The sequence below is a fragment of the Oncorhynchus mykiss genome, chromosome 7, assembly GCF_013265735.2.
Source record: "Oncorhynchus mykiss isolate Arlee chromosome 7, USDA_OmykA_1.1, whole genome shotgun sequence".
Taxonomy (NCBI): domain Eukaryota; kingdom Metazoa; phylum Chordata; class Actinopteri; order Salmoniformes; family Salmonidae; genus Oncorhynchus; species Oncorhynchus mykiss.
Window position 1 is genome coordinate 11391106 of NC_048571.1, and position 22364 is coordinate 11413469.

The 22364-nt window shown below is 40.8% G+C and overlaps 1 protein-coding gene across 3 annotated transcripts in view; it reads left to right on the forward strand.

Moving 5' to 3' along the window:
* The window catches only part of LOC110495463 (interleukin-1 receptor accessory protein-like 1), a 413831-nt gene that overhangs the window by 374828 nt on the left and 16639 nt on the right, over positions 1 to 22364 (forward strand). For all 3 annotated transcript variants that reach the window (XM_036982526.1, XM_036982528.1, XM_036982527.1), the window contains exon 9: positions 3783 to 3929. In XM_036982526.1, coding sequence (XP_036838421.1) covers positions 3783 to 3929 — 147 coding nt within the window. The remainder of the gene's footprint in view (positions 1 to 3782; positions 3930 to 22364) is intronic.

Here is a 22364-nt window from a genome sequence, read left to right on the forward strand (position 1 = left end):
GATGGCTGTCTAAAAAAACACTTCTGGTTTACCACTGATGGCTGTCTAAAAAAACACTTCTGGTTTACCACTCTGATGGCTGTCTAAAAAAACACTTCTGGCTTACCACTCTGATGGCTGTCTAAAAAAACACTTCTGGTTTACCACTCTGATGGCTGTCTAAAAAAACACTTCTGGTTTACCACTGATGGCTGTCTAAAAAAACACTTCTGGTTTACCACTCTGATGGCTGTCTAAAAAAACACTTCTGGCTTACCACTCTGATGGCTGTCTAAAAAAACACTTCTGGTTTACCACTGATGGCTGTCTAAAAAACACTTCTGGTTTACCACTCTGATGACTGTCTTAAAAACACTTCTGGCTTACCACTCTGATGGCTGTCTAAAAAAACACTTCTGGTTTACCACTCTGATGGCTGTCTAAAAAAACACTTCTGGTTTACCACTGATGGCTGTCTAAAAAAACACTTCTGGTTTACCACTCTGATGACTGTCTAAAAAAACACTTCTGGCTTACCACTCTGATGGCTGTCTAAAAAAACACTTCTGGCTTACCACTCTGATGGCTGTCTAAAAAAACACTTCTGGCTTACCACTCTGATGGCTGACTAGTGCTGTTGCGGTGACCGTATTACCACCACCCCGGCGATCACGAGTCAAATTCCATGTGACCAGTAGGTCATGGTAATTAGGCTTCTTTTTCTTTTTCAACTTTCCTAATAGGCTATTTCTCAACTTTCTTAATATTAAGCACATTGCTATTCTTTACAACTGGAGTATAGCCCACCTGGCTGGCAGGAAAATGGTCCACGGGAAAAGCTTCCTCCATTTTCTATTTAAGTACATAGATGACATGTATTTTTTCACGCTGCCCCTGTTTCGAGACATGTGCATGATAATGGTCAATTCTAAATCAAAACAAATGTCACACAGATATTATTTAGTATATGTAAAGACCAGATTAAATATAGAATAGTGTGATGGGTGACAATATTAGCCTGTCACTTGTGAATTATATATTATCACCTGAGAATGATGCCCAGCTTAAGAAACATTGCCTGTGGACAGTTCTTCCAATATCTTCAATATGCACCTCGGAATTGGATAAGGACCCGCACAGTTGCATCCCCAATGTGTCCGCCTTCACTTGCAGCCTCTGAGAAAGACATGTGATTGAGAGCCATGTGATTGAGAGGTAATTCGGAGCGCAGCGAGAAGGGCACAACGGCCACTGGCTGCAAAAGGCGTGTATTTGTTTAGGGTGCATTACGGCCACACAAAGGGGATGCCGCCGTGAAATTCTAGGCATTATCAAGTGCTTGTCAAATTGTGAATGAGTGACTGATGTACAGTAGTGTGTACAGCCTACACACAAAAAAACAAAGCAGAGCTCATGCCTTTCAAGCAACTTTTTTCAAATCATCATTAGAGTCGCATCATGCAGCCTTACAATGTATTAAAAATCAAAATATATCGGCCAACATTTGTTCAGCAACAGGTTACATTAATAACTGTAAATTAAGCAGATACTGTATGAGTTCCTGTTTCTTTGTGAACCTCCACACGGAATAGCCGCATGTGAGCACTCCCTCAAATCGTTTGGAGAAAATATATTTTCTATTTTATTCAGCTATGTTCAATTGTATTCTTCATACTATGAAGTAATGCCACGTAATTCTAAGCAAATCTTAACTAGGGTAGCCCACAGCCATTTGGCATAGTCAGATCAGGACCTAACACAAGGACAATTCTGTTCCTCTGAAATAGACTACATTTTCTACATATCATGATTCTTTAGACCTGTCTAAAATAAATCATGGATTTATTGTGAAGGTGTAGGCTATATTATATGGATTTATTAGACTTTTTAAAATGTAGATGTTCCAAAGATCTGCATCAGTGGCATGTAGGCTGTGTGGAAGCCAGGAGATGCTAAATTAACGGTCAATTACCTTGAGACCGACAGTAATTAGCTTGACAATCACCAGCTGCCAAAATTTCATGACCGCCACAGCCCTATGGCTGTCTCACACCAAAACAACACTTCTGGCTTACCACTGATGGCTGTCTCACACCAAAACAACACTTCTGGCTTACCACTGATGGCTGTCTCACACCAAAAACACTTCTGCAGCGTTCAAATTCTGAAAATGGATCAGCTTGCGACCTGGGTCGTTATCTCTTATTCTTATTATAAAAGATCTCGATGGGTCTCATGTTCACAGCCCTGGGTGGTTTACAAAGATGGCTGTCTCAGTCCAGGGAATGTTTTAAAGCTTAAATGTATCTTTGAAATGAAAGGCCATTGCTATAGATATTCTCAGGAGTCTTTACAAGAAGGGGGATTTGAGACAACAAGATGAAAAGAATCTCAACTGCATCTAGGGACCAGAATAATAACAGTATCTCTGTGTATTGTTGTGGTCTACTGTTTGGCTAGCGAAGGTCTCTTCAGGTCCTTCTGGTTATAGACCGAGATGAAAACATCATTGTCCTTGTTATGTCTCAGAAAAATGTAGATCTTATGGCCTAAAAAGCGTTGAAGAGTGATGATTTGCTGACCATGGCTCTTTGCTTTCTTATTGAACCCAAAAGGGTTTGATCCCCCAGAACTTAGGAAAACACGACACATTGATCTGAAAATGTATCAATTTAGTAGACAGCTTTCATGTTAGCAGTCCACACAACTGGCAGTAGAACTCAGTCCCTAGTTAAAAGATAAGGACGGAAATCAGCAGAACCAGAGCCTTGCAGTGCACACCCCCCCACTAAACTTACAGTATGAAGCCACTCCACTGCCATACACTGCCACAGCCTCAATGTACAGTACTATAGGATTCTAAATGGAACCCGGGGAGGATAGCATTGTGCCTGAGTTACCTCGACACTCAGGCTTTCAGACGGACAGAGTTGTGGTGGGGTGTATTTACTGAGATCAGTGTTTCATGGAGTTTACTGTTGATGGTCCTGGGAGATCCTGTCAGCTCTGGGAGGATGATGGATGGCTGAGGGGGTTAAAGAGTTCGCTCCACCTCTCTCCGAGGCTGTGTCTCAAATGGCGCCCTCTTCCTCACATAGGTCATGACTTTTGACCAGAGCCCTATAGGCCCTGGTCAAAGGTAGTGCACTACATAGGGAATAGGGTGTCCTGTGGGACACAGCCTTGTGCCAGTCTATATTATACTCCTGCTCTAATGACTTGGCTTGCTTGGTTTGGTGCCCTTACAGCGTTACACTCACACCTTTAATGGAGCTTCCCTTGTCAACGGGAGGTCACCATCAGTTCCTGACCAGTCGTGTGCTATAGCTGGGGCCTTCAGGTTATGGCTGACCTGGGCTGGTGCATTGCTGAGGTCTAAACACCAAATAGAGGCCATCTCAGGAGAAGTAGTTCACGCAAAGTAAAAAAACATTTTTTTGGGGGGGGATACCTGAGGAATAGTTGATAAACTAGGACTCATGGACCCCAGATTTGGGTTGGTTAGCTTAGCATTAGCATAGTTGATGGTAAATCAATGGGAGTGGTAGCTAGGAACCCTGTTAGCATGCTAGCAGCTAGCTGGAGTCTGACTTGATCTCCCTCATGTTCTAAATCATGTTATGTAGCTTCTGTGCTAATGAAGTATCCAGAGACAATAAGCAGTGACACCATGCTGTGTTTGAGGATGTATTTGGTGAGTGTGCTTGCTTTTTGGATTTGATCAAGAAAGATTAGCGAAGTAAACATTATCGTCTTCTCCCCCCTCTCTCTCTCGCTCTCTCTCCCCCTCCCTTCTCTCACAGCAGAGCTTATGTACACAGTGGAGCTGGCGGGAGGCTTGGGGGCCATCTTGTTGTTGTTGATCTGCCTCGTGACCCTCTACAAGTGCTACAAGATGGAGCTCATGCTCTTCTACAGGAACCATTTTGGCAGCGAGGACATCGACGGAGGTGAGATACTCTCAACTCACACTAGGACCAACAACACCCATTATAAACCCTGAATGAAGTCTACAGTGCACTCTTAGAAAAAAAGGGTCCTATAAAAGGGTTCTTCAGCTGTCCCCATAGGAAAACCCTTTTTGGTTCCATGTAGAACCCTTTTTAATTCCAGGTACAGTGCCTTGCGAAAGTATTCGGCCCCCTTGAACTTTGCGACCTTTTGCCACATTTCAGGCTTCAAACATAAAGATATAAAACTGTATTTTTTTGTGAAGAATCAACAACAAGTGGGACACAATCATGAAGTGGAACGACATTTATTGGATATTTCAAACTTTTTTAACAAATCAAAAACTGAAAAATTGGGCGTGCAAAATTATTCAGCCCCTTTACTTTCAGTGCAGCAAACTCTCTCCAGAAGTTCAGTGAGGATCTCTGAATGATCCAATGTTGACCTAAATGACTAATGATGATAAATACAATCCACCTGTGTGTAATCAAGTCTCCGTATAAATGCACCTGCACTGTGATAGTCTCAGAGGTCCGTTAAAAGCGCAGAGAGCATCATGAAGAACAAGGAACACACCAGGCAGGTCCGAGATACTGTTGTGAAGAAGTTTAAAGCCGGATTTGGATACAAAAAGATTTCCCAAGCTTTAAACATCCCAAGGAGCACTGTGCAAGCGATAATATTGAAATGGAAGGAGTATCAGACCACTGCAAATCTACCAAGATCTGGCCGTCCCTCTAAACTTTCAGCTCATACAAGGAGAAGACTGATCAGAGATGCAGCCAAGAGGCCCATGATCACTCTGGATGAACTGCAGAGATCTACAGCTGAGGTGGGAGACTCTGTCCATAGGACAACAATCAGTCGTATATTGCACAAATCTGGCCTTTATGGAAGAGTGGCAAGAAGAAAGCCATTTCTTAAAGATATCCATAAAAAGTGTCGTTTAAAGTTTGCCACAAGCCACCTGGGAGACACACCAAACATGTGGAAGAAGGTGCTCTGGTCAGATGAAACCAAAATTGAACTTTTTGGCAACAATGCAAAACGTTATGTTTGGTGTAAAAGCAACACAGCTGAACACACCATCCCCACTGTCAAACATGGTGGTGGCAGCATCATGGTTTGGGCCTGCTTTTCTTCAGCAGGGACAGGGAAGATGGTTAAAATTGATGGGAAGATGGATGGAGCCAAATACAGGACCATTCTGGAAGAAAACCTGATGGAGTCTGCAAAAGACCTGAGACTGGGACGGAGATTTGTCTTCCAACAAGACAATGATCCAAAACATAAAGCAAAATCTACAATGGAATGGTTCAAAAATAAACATATCCAGGTGTTAGAATGGCCAAGTCAAAGTCCAGACCTGAATCCAATCGAGAATCTGTGGAAAGAACTGAAAACTGCTGTTCACAAATGCTCTCCATCCAACCTCACTGAGCTAGAGCTGTTTTGCAAGGAGGAATGGGAAAAACTTTCAGTCTCTCGATGTGCAAAACTAATAGAGACATACCCCAAGCGACTTACAGCTGTAATCGCAGCAAAAGGTGGCGCTACAAAGTATTAACTTGAGGGGGCTGAATAATTTTGCATGCCCAATTTTTCAGTTTTTGATTTGTTAAAAAAGTTTGAAATATCCAATAAATGGCGTTCCACTTCATGATTGTGTCCCACTTGTTGTTGATTCTTCACAAAAAAATACAGTTTTATATCTTTATGTTTGAAGCCTGAAATGTGGCAAAAGGTCGCAAAGTTCAAGGGGGCCGAATACTTTCGCAAGGCACTGTAGAACCCTTTTAGGATCTATGTAGCACCTTTTTTTCTAAGAGCGTAGGTCTAGATGACAAACAACTTGTTTCGGTGTCACCAAAAGGGACTAGGGTAATACTCAGGACATTTAGACCGTCTATCTGTCTTGCTTCATGTGGCTTCACATAATATTTTGTTCGGGACATTGCTCGAAAGGGGATTTCATTTCATTATAAAAGTAGGAAAATGTGTTTTTCTACAAATCCTATCTTGAGATAGAAATAAGAACTTAAGGGTTCTAAATTGAACCGCAATAAATTCTAATTGTGTGGCTGAATAGTGAATGAGTTAAGGAGGAGTATTCATCAATCTGGTCTGGCGGATTCATTTGATTTCCCTTAATGAGTCTTTCAAGTGGAGGGCTAGGGCTACAATGAATTCAGTGAACAAGATTACTTTTGGGGTGTCTGAAGGACGCTGTGTGGAGACTGGAGAGTGTCATTAGCCGAGAAAGGTTGCCTCCGCTTTGCTCTTCTCCTCCCCCAGCCCTCCGTTTTCCACCAATCACATTGCCTGGATGGTTGAGGCATCAGACATGTCTATGAAAGTCATTACCAGGCCTGTACTGTGTTGGGCTTTGGGACAGAAGTGGGGGGCTTTGAAGTAATGGATGGTTTCAAGGCGCCACAGAGGAGAGAAAAGAGAGCCAGAGCCTTAAACCTAATGCTAAACAGCAATTGTCTCCTTTAATTGCGCCACCCGAGTGAGCAGAGAGGAGAGGGAAAGAGATTTTCAATTTGCTCTCTGTTTAAAGGGATCAGTTTCAATAAGCCACATAGTGTTGCCCATGGCCGTGGCTCCCAGGAGAGACGAGGGAGAGACACATACTTTCTCTTTAACGCTCAGGACTGGGTGATTACTCCTTCCCTGGATTGTATTCCCCCCTCACCCCTCACACTCTTCTTTCATTGGCCACAAGGACTTCTACTTCATCACCATCACAAGCCATTCAGGAAAATCCTTTTTTTCTCTCTTCTCTGTGTCTGACTGACAGCACCAGAATGATCAGGTTCGGTTCAAAGCGGTTTTAAGTCTCCGTTCGTATGGGTGTTTGCCGGGGTTGTCTTGCATAACGACCACACACCCTTTACAGATGCATGAGCTTGCCGAGTTGTGACATGAACGTAACCCTCATTAGCATTTAATACTGTATATGATTTAACTTTGACTTTATTTAAATAATGCAGTAGGTTGAACTTGATCATCGCTTAGGGATGAGCAATGACTTAACATAAAGATAACAAATACCTTATGTCTTATTATAAACGTAACTTCTGTAGGAATGCTAATGAGCCCAACTCCTCCTGCAGTTTTCTAGCTTTCACGGCTGACGATGTAGGTTGTGTTCTATTCAGAACAATGTGGAAGGAGCCCAGAGGTTCCTGCTCAAAGTCCCTGAACACTTTTTTAATAGCGAGTTCAAAGGTTCTCTCACTCTCTGTGGGCCTGCCAGTATGCATATGCAGCCAAACCTATGGATGGATGTAAGCTATGTGTGCGTCAGTCATGGCCTTTTACTTCAGAGTCAAAGAGTGGGAGGGATGGATGCTGAGGGTGGTGGAACACGCGGGACGGAAACACTTCCCCTTCTCAGCCCTCTTAAGTTCACCTCATTGGACCTCAGAGAGAAAGGAGAGGAGGGAGAGGAAGGAGAGGAGGGAGAGGAAGGAGAGGAGGGAGAGGAAGGAGAGGAGGGAGAGGAGGGAGAGGAAGGAGAGGAGGGAGAGGAAGGAGAGGAGGGAGAGGAGAGAGAGGAGGGAGAGGAAGGAAAGGAGGAGAGGAAGGAGAGGAGGGAGAGGAGGGAGAGGAAGGAGAGGAAGGAGAGGAGGGAGAGGAAGGAGAGGAAGGAGAGGAGGGAGAGGAAGGAGAGGAGGGAGAGGAAGGAGAGGAAGAAGAGGAGGGAGAGGAAGGAGGACTGGTCTGTATCCTCTATAGTGTTGTCATAGACTGGTCTGTATCCTCTATAGTGTAGTAATAGACTGGTCTGTGTGTTACTAATATCCTCTAGAGTGTAGTAATAGACTGGTCTATATCCTCTATAGTGTTGTCATAGACTGATCTGTATCCTCTATAGTGTAGTAATAGACTGGTCTGTATCCTCTATAGTGTAGTAATAGACTGGTCTGCATCCTCTATAGTGTAGTAATAGACTGGTCTGTATCCTCTATAGTGTAGTAATAGACTGGTCTGTATCCTCTATAGTGTAGTGATAGACTGGTCTGTATCCTCTATAGAGTAGTAATAGACTGGTCTATGTGTCACTAATATCCTCTATAGTGTAGTAATAGACTGGTCTGTATCCTCTATAGTGTAGTATTAGACTTGTATGTGTGTTACTAATATCCTCTATAGTGTAGTAATAGACTGGTATGTGTGTTACTAATATCCTCTATAGTGTAGTAATAGACTGGTCTGTATCCTCTATAGTGTAGTAATAGACTGGTATGTATGTTACTAATATCCTCTATAGAGTAGTAATGGACTGGTCTGTATCCTCTATAGTGTAGTAATAGACTGGTCTGTATCATCTATAGTGTTGTCATAGACTGGTCTGTATCCTCTATAGTGTAGTAATGGACTGGTCTGTATCCTCTATAGTGTTGTCATAGACTTGTCTGTATCCTCTGTAGTGTAGTAATAGACTTGTCTGTATCCTCTATAGTGTTGTCATAGACTGGTCTGTATCCTCTATAGTGTAGTAAGACTGGTCGGTATCCTCTATAGTGTAATAATAGACTGGTCTGTATCCTCTATAGTGTAGTAATAGACTGGTCTGTGTGTTACTAATATCCTCTATAGTGTAGTAATAGACTGGTTTGTATCCTCTATATTGTAGTAATAGACTGGTCTTTATGTTACTAATATCCTCTATAGTGTAGTAATGGACTGGTCTGTATCCTCTATAGTGTAGTAATAGACTGGTCTGTGTCATCCATAGTGTTGTCATAGACTGGTCTGTATCCTCTATAGTGTTGTCATAGACTGGTCTGTATCCTCTATAGTGTAGTAATAGACTGGTCTGTCTCCTCTATAGTGTAGTAATAGACTGGTCTGTATCCTCTATAGTGTAGTACTAGACTGGTCTGTATCATCTATAGTTTAGTAATGGACTGGTCTGTATCCTCTATAGTGTTGTCATAGACTGGTCTGTATCCTCTATAGTGTAGTAATATACTTGTCTGTATCCTCTATAGTGTAGTAATAGACTGGTCTGTATCCTCTATAGTGTTGTCATAGACTGGTCTGTATCCTCTATAGTTTAGTAATAGACTGGTCTGTATCCTCTATAGTGTAGTAATAGACTGGTCTGTATCATCTATAGTTTAGTAATGGACTGGTCTGTATCCTCTATAGTGTTGTCATAGACTGGTCTGTATCCTCTATAGTGTTGTCATAGACTGGTCTGTATCCTCTATAGTGTTGTCATAGACTGGTCTGTATCCTCTATAGTTTAGTAATGGACTGGTCTGTATCCTCTATAGTGTTGTCATAGACTGGTCTGTATCCTCTATAGTGTAGTAATATACTTGTCTGTATCCTCTATAGTGTAGTAATAGACTGGTCTGTATCCTCTATAGTGTTGTCATAGACTGGTCTGTATCCTCTATAGTTTAGTAATAGACTGGTCTGTATCCTCTATAGTGTAGTAATAGACTGGTCTGTATCATCTATAGTTTAGTAATGGACTGGTCTGTATCCTCTATAGTGTTGTCATAGACTGGTCTGTATCCTCTATAGTGTTGTCATAGACTGGTCTGTATCCTCTATAGTGTTGTCATAGACTGGTCTGTATCCTCTATAGTGTAGTAATATACTTGTCTGTATCCTCTATAGTATAGTAATAGACTGGTCTGTATCCTCTATAGTGTTGTCCAAGACTGGTCTGTATCCCCTATAGTGTAGTAATAGACTGGTCTGTATCCTCTATAGTGTAGTAATAGACTGATCTGTATGTTACTAATATCCTCTATAGTGTAGTAATAGACTGGTCTGTATCCTCTATAGTGTAGTAATAGACTGGTCTGTATCATCCATAGTGTTGTCATAGACTGGTCTGTATCCTCTATAGTTTTGTCATAGACTGGTATGTATCCTCTATAGTGTAGTAATAGACTGGCCTGTATCCTCTATAGTGTAGTAATAGACTGGTCTGTATCCTCTATAGTGTTGTCATAGACTGGTCTGTATCCTCTATAGTGTAGTAATAGACTGGTCTATGTGTTACTAATATCCTCTATAGTGTAGTAATATACTGGTCTGTGTGTTACTAATATCCTCTATAGTGTAGTAATAGACTGGTCTGTATCCTCTATTGTGTAGTAATGGACTGGTCTGTATCCTCTATAGTGTAGTAATAGACTGGTCTGTACGTTACTAATATCCTCTGTAGTGTAATAATAGACTGGTCTGTATCCTCTATAGTGTAGTAATAGACTGGTCTGTATGTTACTAATATCCTCTATAGTGTAGTAATGGACTGGTCTGTATCCTCTATAGTGTAGTAATAGACTGGTCTGTATCCTCTATAGAGTAGTAATAGACTGGTCTGTGTGTCACTAATATCCTCTATAGTGTAGTAACAGACTGGTCTGTGTGTTACTAATATCCTCTATAGTGTAGTAATAGATTGGTCTGTGTCCTCTATAGTGTAGTAATAGACTTGTCTGTATCCTCTATAGTGTAGTATTATACTTGTTTTTGTGTTACTAATATCCTCTATAGTGTAGTAATAGACTGGTCTGTGTGTTACTAATATCCTCTATAGTGTAGTAATAGAATGGTCTGAATCCTCTATTGTGTAGTAATGGACTGGTCTGTATCCTCTATAGTGTAGTAATAGACTGGTCTGTATGTTACTAATATCCTCTATAGTGTAATAATAGACTGGTCTGTATCCTCTATAGTGTAGTAATAGACTGGTCTGTATGTTACTAATATCCTCTATATTGTAGTAATGGACTGGTCTGTATCCTCTATAGTGTAGTAATAGACTGGTCTGTATCATCTATAGTGTAGTAATGGACTGGTCTGTATCCTCTATAGTGTAGTAATAGACTGGTCGGTATCATCTATAGTGTAGTAATAGACTGGTCTGTATCCTCTATAGTGTAGTAATAGACTGGTCTGTATCCTCTATAGAGTAGTAATAGACTGGTCTGTGTGTTACTAATATCCTCTATAGTGTAGTAATAGACTGTTCTGCATCCTCTATAGTGTAGTAATAGACTGGTCTGTATCCTCTATAGAGTAGTAATAGACTGGTCTGTGTGTCACTAATATCCTCTATAGTGTAGTAATAGACTGGTCTGTATCCTCTATTGTGTAGTAATGGACTGGTCTGTATCCTCTATAGTGTAGTAATAGACTGGTCTGTATGTTACTAATATTCTCTATAGTGTAGTAATAGACTGGTCTATGTGTTACTAATATCCTCTATAGTGTAGTAATAGACTGGTCTGTGTGTTACTAATATCCTCTATAGTGTAGTAATAGACTGGTCTGTATCCTCTATTGTGTAGTAATGGACTGGTCTGTATCCTCTATAGTGTAGTAATAGACTGGTCTGTATGTTACTAATATCCTCTGTAGTGTAATAATAGACTGGTCTGTATCCTCTATAGTGTAGTAATAGACTGGTCTGTATGTTACTAATATCCTCTATAGTGTAGTAATGGACTGGTCTGTATCTTCTATAGTGTAGTAATAGACTGGTCTGTATCCTCTATAGAGTAGTAATAGACTGGTCTGTGTGTCACTAATATCCTCTATAGTGTAGTAACAGACTGGTCTGTGTGTTACTAATATCCTCTATAGTGTAGTAATAGACTGGTCTGTGTCCTCTATAGTGTAGTAATAGACTTGTCTGTATCCTCTATAGTGTAGTATTATACTTGTTTTTGTGTTACTAATATCCTCTATAGTGTAGTAATAGACTGGTCTGTGTGTTACTAATATCCGCTATAGTGTAGTAATAGAATGGTCTGAATCCTCTATTGTGTAGTAATGGACTGGTCTGTATCCTCTATAGTGTAGTAATAGACTGGTCTGTATGTTACTAATATCCTCTATAGTGTAATAATAGACTGGTCTGTATCCTCTATAGTGTAGTAATAGACTGGTCTGTATGTTACTAATATCCTCTATATTGTAGTAATGGACTGGTCTGTATCCTCTATAGTGTAGTAATAGACTGGTCTGTATCATCTATAGTGTAGTAATGGACTGGTCTGTATCCTCTATAGTGTAGTAATAGACTGGTCGGTATCATCTATAGTGTAGTAATAGACTGGTCTGTATCCTCTATAGTGTAGTAATAGACTGGTCTGTATCCTCTATAGAGTAGTAATAGACTGGTCTGTGTGTTACTAATATCCTCTATAGTGTAGTAATAGACTGTTCTGCATCCTCTATAGTGTAGTAATAGACTGGTCTGTATCCTCTATAGAGTAGTAATAGACTGGTCTGTGTGTCACTAATATCCTCTATAGTGTAGTAATAGACTGGTCTGTATCCTCTATTGTGTAGTAATGGACTGGTCTGTATCCTCTATAGTGTAGTAATAGACTGGTCTGTATGTTACTAATATTCTCTATAGTGTAGTAATAGACTGGTCTATGTGTTACTAATATCCTCTATAGTGTAGTAATAGACTGGTCTGTGTGTTACTAATATCCTCTATAGTGTAGTAATAGACTGGTCTGTATCCTCTATTGTGTAGTAATGGACTGGTCTGTATCCTCTATAGTGTAGTAATAGACTGGTCTGTATGTTACTAATATCCTATGTAGTGTAATAATAGACTGGTCTGTATCCTCTATAGTGTAGTAATAGACTGGTCTGTATGTTACTAATATCCTCTATAGTGTAGTAATGGACTGGTCTGTATCTTCTATAGTGTAGTAATAGACTGGTCTGTATCCTCTATAGAGTAGTAATAGACTGGTCTGTGTGTCACTAATATCCTCTATAGTGTAGTAACAGACTGGTCTGTGTGTTACTAATATCCTCTATAGTGTAGTAATAGACTGGTCTGTGTCCTCTATAGTGTAGTAATAGACGTGTCTGTATCCTCTATAGTGTAGTATTATACTTGTTTTTGTGTTACTAATATCCTCTATAGTGTAGTAAATGACTGGTCTGTGTGTTACTAATATCCTCTATAGTGTAGTAATAGAATGGTCTGCATCCTCTATAGTGTAGTAATAGACTGGTCTGTATCCTCTATAGTGTAGTAATAGACTGGTCTGTATCCTCTATAGTGTAGTAATAGACTGGTCTGTATCTTCTATAGAGTAGTAATAGACTGGTCTGTATCCTCTATAGTGTAGTAATAGACTGGTCTGTATCTTCTATAGAGTAGTAATAGACTGGTCTATGAGTCACTAATATCCTCTATAGTGTAGTAATAGACTGGTCTGTATCCTCTATTGTGTAGTAATGGACTGGTCTGTATCCTCTATAGTGTAGTAATAGACTGGTCTGTATGTTACTAATATCCTCTATAGTGTAATAATAGACTGGTCTGTATCCTCTATAGTGTAGTAATAGACTGGTCTGTATGTTACTAATATCCTCTATATTGTAGTAATGGACTGGTCTGTATCCTCTATAGTGTAGTAATAGACTGGTCTGTATCATCTATAGTGTAGTAATGGACTGGTCTGTATCCTCTATAGTGTAGTAATAGACTGGTCGGTATCATCTATAGTGTAGTAATAGACTGGTCTGTATCCTCTATAGTGTAGTAATAGACTGGTCTGTATCCTCTATAGAGTAGTAATAGACTGGTCTGTGTGTTACTAATATCCTCTATAGTGTAGTAACAGACTGGTCTGTGTGTTACTAATATCCTCTATAGTGTAGTAATAGACTGGTCTGCATCCTCTATAGTGTAGTAATAGACTGGTCTGTATCCTCTATAGAGTAGTAATAGACTGGTCTGTGTGTCACTAATATCCTCTATAGTGTAGTAATAGACTGGTCTGTATCCTCTATTGTGTAGTAATGGACTGGTATGTATCCTCTATAGTGTAGTAATAGACTGGTCTGTATGTTACTAATATCCTCTATAGTGTAGTAATAGACTGGTCTATGTGTTACTAATATCCTCTATAGTGTAGTAATAGACTGGTCTGTGTGTTACTAATATCCTCTGTAGTGTAGTAATAGACTGGTCTGTATCCTCTATTGTGTAGTAATGGACTGGTCTGTATCCTCTATAGTGTAGTAATAGACTGGTCTGTATGTTACTAATATCCTCTGTAGTGTAATAATAGACTGGTCTGTATCCTCTATAGTGTAGTAATAGACTGGTCTGTGTGTCACTAATATCCTCTATAGTGTAGTAACAGACTGGTCTGTGTGTTACTAATATCCTCTATAGTGTAGTAATAGACTGGTCTGTGTCCTCTATAGTGTAGTAATAGACTTGTCTGTATCCTCTATAGTGTAGTATTATACTTGTTTTTGTGTTACTAATATCCTCTATAGTGTAGTAAATGACTGGTCTGTGTGTTACTAATATCCTCTATAGTGTAGTAATAGAATGGTCTGCATCCTCTATAGTGTAGTAATAGACTGGTCTGTATCCTCTATAGTGTAGTAATAGACTGGTCTGTATCCTCTATGGTGTAGTAATAGACTGGTCTGTATCTTCTATAGAGTAGTAATAGACTGGTCTGTATCCTCTATAGTGTAGTAATAGACTGGTCTGTATCCTCTATAGAGTGGTAATAGACTGGTCTGTGTGTTACTAATATCCTCTATAGTGTAGTAATAGACTGGGCTGTATCCTCTATTGTGTAGTAATGGACTGGTCTGTATCCTCTATAGTGTAGTAATAGACTGGTCTGTATCCTCCTTCTCTGTTCCGCGGGTGATGTGGAGGTAAACCCAGGCCCTGCATGTCCCCAGGCACCCTCATTTGTTGACTTCTGTGATCGAAAAAGCCTTGGTTTCATGCATGTCAACATCAGAAGCCTCCTCCCTAAGTGTGTCTTACTCACTGCTCTAGCACACTCTGCTAACCCTGATGTCCTTGCCGTGTCTGAATCCTGGCTCAGGAAGGCCACCAAAAATTCTGAGATTTCCATACCCAACTATAACATCTTCCGTCAAGATAGAACTGCCAAAGGGGGAGGAGTTGCAGTCTACTGCAGAGATAGCCTGGAAAGTAATGTCATACTCTCCAGGTCCATACCCAAACAGTTCGAACTACTAATTTTGAAAATTACTCTCTCCAGAAATAAGTCTCTCACTGTTGCCGCCTGCTACCGACCCCCCTCAGCTCCCAGCTGTGCCCTGGACACCATTTGTGAATTGATCGCCCCCCATCTAGCTTCAGAGTTTGTTCTGTTAGGTGACCTAAACTGGGATATGCTTAACACCCCGGCAGTCCTACAATCTAAGCTAGATGCCCTCAATCTCACTCAAATCATCAAGGAACCCACCAGGTACAACCCTAACTCTGTAAACAAGGGCACCCTCATTGACGTCATCCTGACCAACTGGCCCTCCAAATACACCTCCGCTGTCTACAACCAGGATCTCAGCGATCACTGCCTCATTGCCTGTATCCGCTACGGAGCCGCAGTCAAACGACCACCCCTCATCACTGTCAAACGCTCCCTAAAACACTTCTGTGAGCAGGCCTTTCTAATCGACCTGGCCCGGGTATCCTGGAAGGACATTGACCTCATCCCGTCAGTTGAGGATGCCTGGTCTTTCTTTAAAAGTAACTTCCTCACCATTTTAGATAAGCATGCTCCGTTCAAAAAATGCAGAACTAAGAACAGATATAGCCCCTGGTTCACTCCAGACCTGACTGCCCTCGACCAGCACAAAAACATCCTGTGGCGGACTGCGCTAACATCGAATAGTCCCCGCGATATGCAACTGTTCAGGGAAGTCAGGAACCAATACACACAGTCAGTCAGGAAAGCTAAAGCCAACTTCTTCAGGCAGAAGTTTGCATCCTGTAGCTCCAACTCCAAAAAGTTCTGGGACACTGTGAAGTCCATGGAGAACAAGAGCACCTCCTCCCAGCTGCCCACTGCACTGAGACTAGGTAACATGGTCACCACCGATAAATCCATGATTATCGAAAACTTCAACAAGCATTTCTCAACGGCTGGCCATGCCTTCCGCCTGGCTACTCCAACCTCGGACAACAGCTCCCCCCCCCCCCGCAGCTACTCGCCCAAGCCTCTCCAGGTTCTCCTTTACCCAAATCCAGATAGCAGATGTCCTGAAAGAGCTGCAAAACCTGGACCCGTACAAATCAGCTGGGCTGGACAATCTGGACCCTCTATTCCTGAAACTATCCGCCGCCATTGTCGCAACCCCTATTACCAGCCTGTTCAACCTCTCTTTCATATCGTCTGAGATCCCCAAGGAGTGGAAAGCTGCCGCAGTCATCCCCCTCTTCAAAGGGGGCGACACCCTGGACCCAAATTGTTACAGACCTATATCCATCCTGCCCTGCCTATCTAAGGTCTTCGAAAGCCAAGTCAACAAACAGGTCACTGACCATCTTGAATCCCACCGTACCTTCTCCGCTGTGCAATCTGGTTTCCGAGCCGGTCACGGGTGTACCTCAGCCACGCTCAAGGTACTAAACGATATCATAACCGCCATCGATAAAAGACAGTACTGTGCAGCCGTCTTCATAGACCTTGCCAAGGCTTTCGACTCTGTCAATCACCGTATTCTTATCGGCAGACTCAGTAGCCTCGGTTTTTCGGATGACTGCCTTGCCTGGTTCACCAATTACTTTGCAGACAGAGTTCAGTGTGTCAAATCGGAGGGCATGCTGTCCGGTCCTCTGGCAGTCTCTATGGGGGTGCCACAGGGTTCAATTCTCGGGCCGACTCTTTTCTCTGTATATATCAATGATGTTTCTCATGCTGCGGGCGATTCCCTGATCCACCTCTACGCAGACGACACCATTCTATATACTTCCGGCCCGTCCTTGGACACTGTGCTATCTAACCTCCAAACGAGCTTCAATGCCATACAGCACTCCTTCCGTGGCCTCCAACTGCTCTTAAACGCTAGTAAAACCAAATGCATGCTTTTCAACCGTTCGCTGCCTGCACCCGCACGCCTGACCAGCATCACCACCCTGGATGGTTCCGACCTTGAATATGTGGACATCTATAAGTACCTAGGTGTCTGGCTAGACTCTAAACTCTCCTTCCAGACCCATATCAAACATCTCCAATCGAAAATCAAATCAAGAGTCGGCTTTCTATTCCGCAACAAAGCCTCCTTCACTCACGCCGCCAAACTTACCCTAGTAAAACTGACTATTCTACCGATCCTCGACTTCGGCGACGTCATCTACAAAATTGCTTCCAATACTCTACTCAGCAAACTGGATGCAGTTTATCACAGTGCCATCCGTTTTGTCACTAAAGCACCTTATACCACCCACCACTGCGACTTGTATGCTCTAGTCGGCTGGCCCTCGCTACATATTCGTCGCCAGACCCACTGGCTCCAGGTCATCTACAAGTCCATGCTAGGTAAAGCTCCGCCTTATCTCAGTTCACTGGTTACGATGGCAACACCCATCCGTAGCACGCGCTCCAGCAGGTGTATCTCACTGATCATCCCTAAAGCCAACACCTCATTTGGCCGCCTTTCGTTCCAGTTCTCTGCTGCCTGTGACTGGAACGAATTGCAAAAATCGCTGAAGTTGGAGACTTTTATCTCCCTCACCAACTTCAAACATCTGCTATCTGAGCAGCTAACCGATCGCTGCAGCTGTACATAGTCTATTGGTAAATAGCCCACCCATTTTCACCTACCTCATCCCCATACTGTTTTTATTTATTTATTTTTATTTTTCTGCTCTTTTGCACACCAATATCTCTACCTGTACATAACCATCTGATCATTTATCACTCCAGTGTTAATCTGCATAATTGTAATTATTTGCCTACCTCATGCCTTTTGCACACAATGTATATATAGACTCCCCTTTTTTTCTACTGTGTTATTGACTTGTTAATTGTTTACTCCATGTGTAACTCTGTGTTGTCTGTTCACACTGCTATGCCTTATCTTGGCCAGGTCGCAGTTGCAAATGAGAACTTGTTCTCAACTAGCCTACCTGGTTAAATAAAGGTGAAATAAAAATAAAAAAAAATAAATAAAAAATCCTCTATAGTGTAGTAATGGACTGGTCTGTATCCTCTACAGTGTAGTAATAGACTGGTCCGTATCCTCTATAGTGTAGTAATAGACTGGTCTGTATCCTATATAGTTTAGTAATAGACTGGTCTGTATCCTCTATAGTGTAGTAATAGACTGGTCTGTATCCTCTATAGAGTGGTAATAGACTGGTCTGTGTGTTACTAATATCCTCTATAGTGGAGTAATAGACTGGGCTGCATCCTCTATAGTGTAGTAATAGACTGGTCTGTATCCTCTATAGTTTAGTAATAGACTGGTCTGTATCCTCTATAGTGTAGTAATAGACTAGTCTGTGTGTCACTAATATCCTCTATAGTGTAGTAACAGACTGGTCTGTATCCTCTATTGTGTAGTAATGGACTGGTCTGTATCCTCTATAGTGTAGTAATAGACTGGTCTGTATGTTACTAATATCCTCTATAGTGTAGTAATGGACTGGTCTGTATCCTCTATAGTGTAGTAATAGACTGGTCTGTATTATCTATAGTGTAGTAATAGACTGGTCCGTATCCTCTATAGTGTAGTAATAGACTGGTCTGTATCCTCTATAGTGTTGTCATAGACTGGTCTGTATCCTCTATAGTGTAGTAATAGACTGGTCTGTATCCTCTATAGTGTAGTAATGGACTGGTCTGTATCCTCTATAGTGTAGTAATATACTGGTCTGTATCCTCTATAGTGTTGTCATAGACTGGTCTGTATCCTCTATAGTGTAGTAATAGACTGGTCTGTATCTTCTATAGAGTAGTAATAGACTGGTCTGTATCCTCTATAGTGTAGTAATAGACTGGTCTGTATCCTCTATAGAGTGGTAATAGACTGGTCTGTGTGTTACTAATATCCTCTATAGTGTAGTAATAGACTGGGCTGTATCCTCTATTGTGTAGTAATGGACTGGTCTGTATCCTCTATAGTGTAGTAATAGACTGGTCTGTATCCTCTATAGTGTAGTAATGGACTGGTCTGTATCCTCTACAGTGTAGTAATAGACTGGTCCGTATCCTCTATAGTGTAGTAATAGACTGGTCTGTATCCTCTATAGTTTAGTAATAGACTGGTCTGTATCCTCTATAGTGTAGTAATAGACTGGTCTGTATCCTCTATAGAGTGGTAATAGACTGGTCTGTGTGTTACTAATATCCTCTATAGTGTAGTAATAGACTGGGCTGCATCCTCTATAGTGTAGTAATAGACTGGTCTGTGTGTCACTAATATCCTCTATAGTGTAGTAACAGACTGGTCTGTATCCTCTATTGTGTAGTAATGGACTGGTCTGTATCCTCTATAGTGTAGTAATAGACTGGTCTGTATGTTACTAATATCCTCTATAGTGTAGTAATGGACTGGTCTGTATCCTCTATAGTGTAGTAATAGACTGGTCTGTGTGTCACTAATATCCTCTATAGTGTAGTAACAGACTGGTCTGTATCCTCTATAGTGTAGTAATAGACTGGTCTGTGTGTCACTAATATCCTCTATAGTGTAGTAACAGACTGGTCTGTATCCTCTATTGTGTAGTAATGGACTGGTCTGTATCCTCTATAGTGTAGTAATAGACTGGTCTGTATGTTACTAATATCCTCTATAGTGTAGTAATGGACTGGTCTGTATCCTCTATAGTGTAGTAATAGACTGGTCTGTATTATCTATAGTGTAGTAATAGACTGGTCCGTATCCTCTATAGTGTAGTAATAGACTGGTCTGTATCCTCTATAGTGTTGTCATAGACTGGTCTGTATCCTCTATAGTGTAGTAATAGACTGGTCTGTATCCTCTATAGTGTAGTAATGGACTGGTCTGTATCCTCTACAGTGTAGTAATAGACTGGTCCGTATCCTCTATAGTGTAGTAATAGACTGGTCTGTATCCTCTATAGTTTAGTAATAGACTGGTCTGTATCCTCTATAGTGTAGTAATAGACTGGTCTGTATCCTCTATAGAGTGGTAATAGACTGGTCTGTGTGTTACTAATATCCTCTATAGTGTAGTAATAGACTGGGCTGCATCCTCTATAGTGTAGTAATAGACTGGTCTGTATCCTCTATAGTTTAGTAATAGACTGGTCTGTATCCTCTATAGTGTAGTAATAGACTGGTCTGTGTGTCACTAATATCCTCTATAGTGTAGTAACAGACTGGTCTGTATTCTCTATTGTGTAGTAATGGACTGGTCTGTATCCTCTATAGTGTAGTAATAGACTGGTCTGTATGTTACTAATATCCTCTATAGTGTAGTAATGGACTGGTCTGTATCCTCTATAGTGTAGTAATAGACTGGTCTGTATTATCTATAGTGTAGTAATAGACTGGTCCGTATCCTCTATAGTGTAGTAATAGACTGGTCTGTATCCTCTATAGTGTTGTCATAGACTGGTCTGTATCCTCTATAGTGTTTTAATAGACTGGTCTGTATGTTACTAATATCATCTGTAGTGTAATAATAGACTGGTCTGTATCCTCTATAGTGTAGTAATAGACTGGTCTGTATGTTACTAATATCCTCTATAGTGTAGTAATGGACTGGTCTGTATCCTCTATAGTGTAGTAATAGACTGGTCTGTATCCTCTATAGAGTAGTAATAGACTGGTCTGTGTGTCACTAATTTCCCCTATAGTGTAGTAACAGACTGGTCTGTGTGTTACTAATATCCTCTATAGTGTAGTAATAGACTGCTCTGTGTCCTCTATAGTGTAGTAATAGACTTGTCTGTATCCTCTATAGTGTAGTATTATACTTGTTTTTGTGTTACTAATATCCTCTATAGTGTAGTAATAGACTAGTCTGTGTGTTACTAATATCCTCTATAGTGTAGTAATAGAATGGTCTGCATCCTCTATAGTGTAGTAATAGACTGGTCTGTATCCTCTATAGTGTAGTAATAGACTGGTCTGTATCCTCTATAGAGTAGTAATAGACTGGTCTGTGTGTTACTAATATCCTCTATAGTGTAGTAATAGAATGGTCTGCATCCTCTATAGTGTAGTAATAGACTGGTCTGTATCCTCTATAGTGTAGTAATAGACTGGTCTGTATCCTCTATTGTGTAGTAATGGACTGGTCTGTATGTTACTAATATCCTCTATAGTGTAATAATAGACTGGTCTGTATCCTCTATAGTGTAGTAATAGACTGGTCTGTATGTTACTAATATCCTCTATATTGTAGTAATGGACTGGTCTGTATCCTCTATAGTGTAGTAATAGACTGGTCTGTATCATCTATAGTGTAGTAATGGACTGGTCTGTATCCTCTATAGTGTAGTAATAGACTGGTCTGTATCCTCTATAGAGTAGTAATAGACTGGTCTGTGTGTCACTAATATCCCCTATAGTGTAGTAACAGACTGGTCTGTGTGTTACTAATATCCTCTATAGTGTAGTAATAGACTGCTCTGTGTCCTCTATAGTGTAGTAATAGACTTGTCTGTATCCTCTATAGTGTAGTATTATACTTGTTTTTGTGTTACTAATATCCTCTATAGTGTAGTAATAGACTAGTCTGTGTGTTACTAATATCCTCTATAGTGTAGTAATAGAATGGTCTGCATCCTCTATAGTGTAGTAATAGACTGGTCTGTATCCTCTATAGTGTAGTAATAGACTGGTCTGTATCCTCTATAGAGTAGTAATAGACTGGTCTGTGTGTTACTAATATCCTCTATAGTGTAGTAATAGAATGGTCTGCATCCTCTATAGTGTAGTAATAGACTGGTCTGTATCCTCTATAGTGTAGTAATAGACTGGTCTGTATCCTCTATTGTGTAGTAATGGACTGGTCTGTATGTTACTAATATCCTCTATAGTGTAATAATAGACTGGTCTGTATCCTCTATAGTGTAGTAATAGACTGGTCTGTATGTTACTAATATCCTCTATATTGTAGTAATGGACTGGTCTGTATCCTCTATAGTGTAGTAATAGACTGGTCTGTATCATCTATAGTGTAGTAATGGACTGGTCTGTATCCTCTATAGTGTAGTAATAGACTGGTCGGTATCATCTATAGTGTAGTAATAGACTGGTGTGTGTGTTACTAATATCCTCTATAGTGTAGTAGTAGACTGGTCTGCATCCTCTATAGTGTAGTAATAGACTGGTCTGTATCCTCTATAGTGTAGTAATAGACGGGTCTGTATCCTCTATAGTGTAGTAATAGACTGGTCCGTATCCTCTATAGTATTGTCATAGACTGGTCCGTATCCTCTATAGTGTAGTAATAGACGGGTCTGTATCCTCTATAGTGTAGTAATAGACTGGTCTGTATCCTCTATAGTGTAGTAATGAACTGGTCTGTATCCTCTATAGTGTAGTAATAGACTGGTCCGTATCCTCTATAGTGTAGTAATAGACTGGTCTGTATCCTCTATAGAGTGGTAATAGACTGGTCTGTGTGTTACTAATATCCTCTATAGTGTAGTAATAGACTGG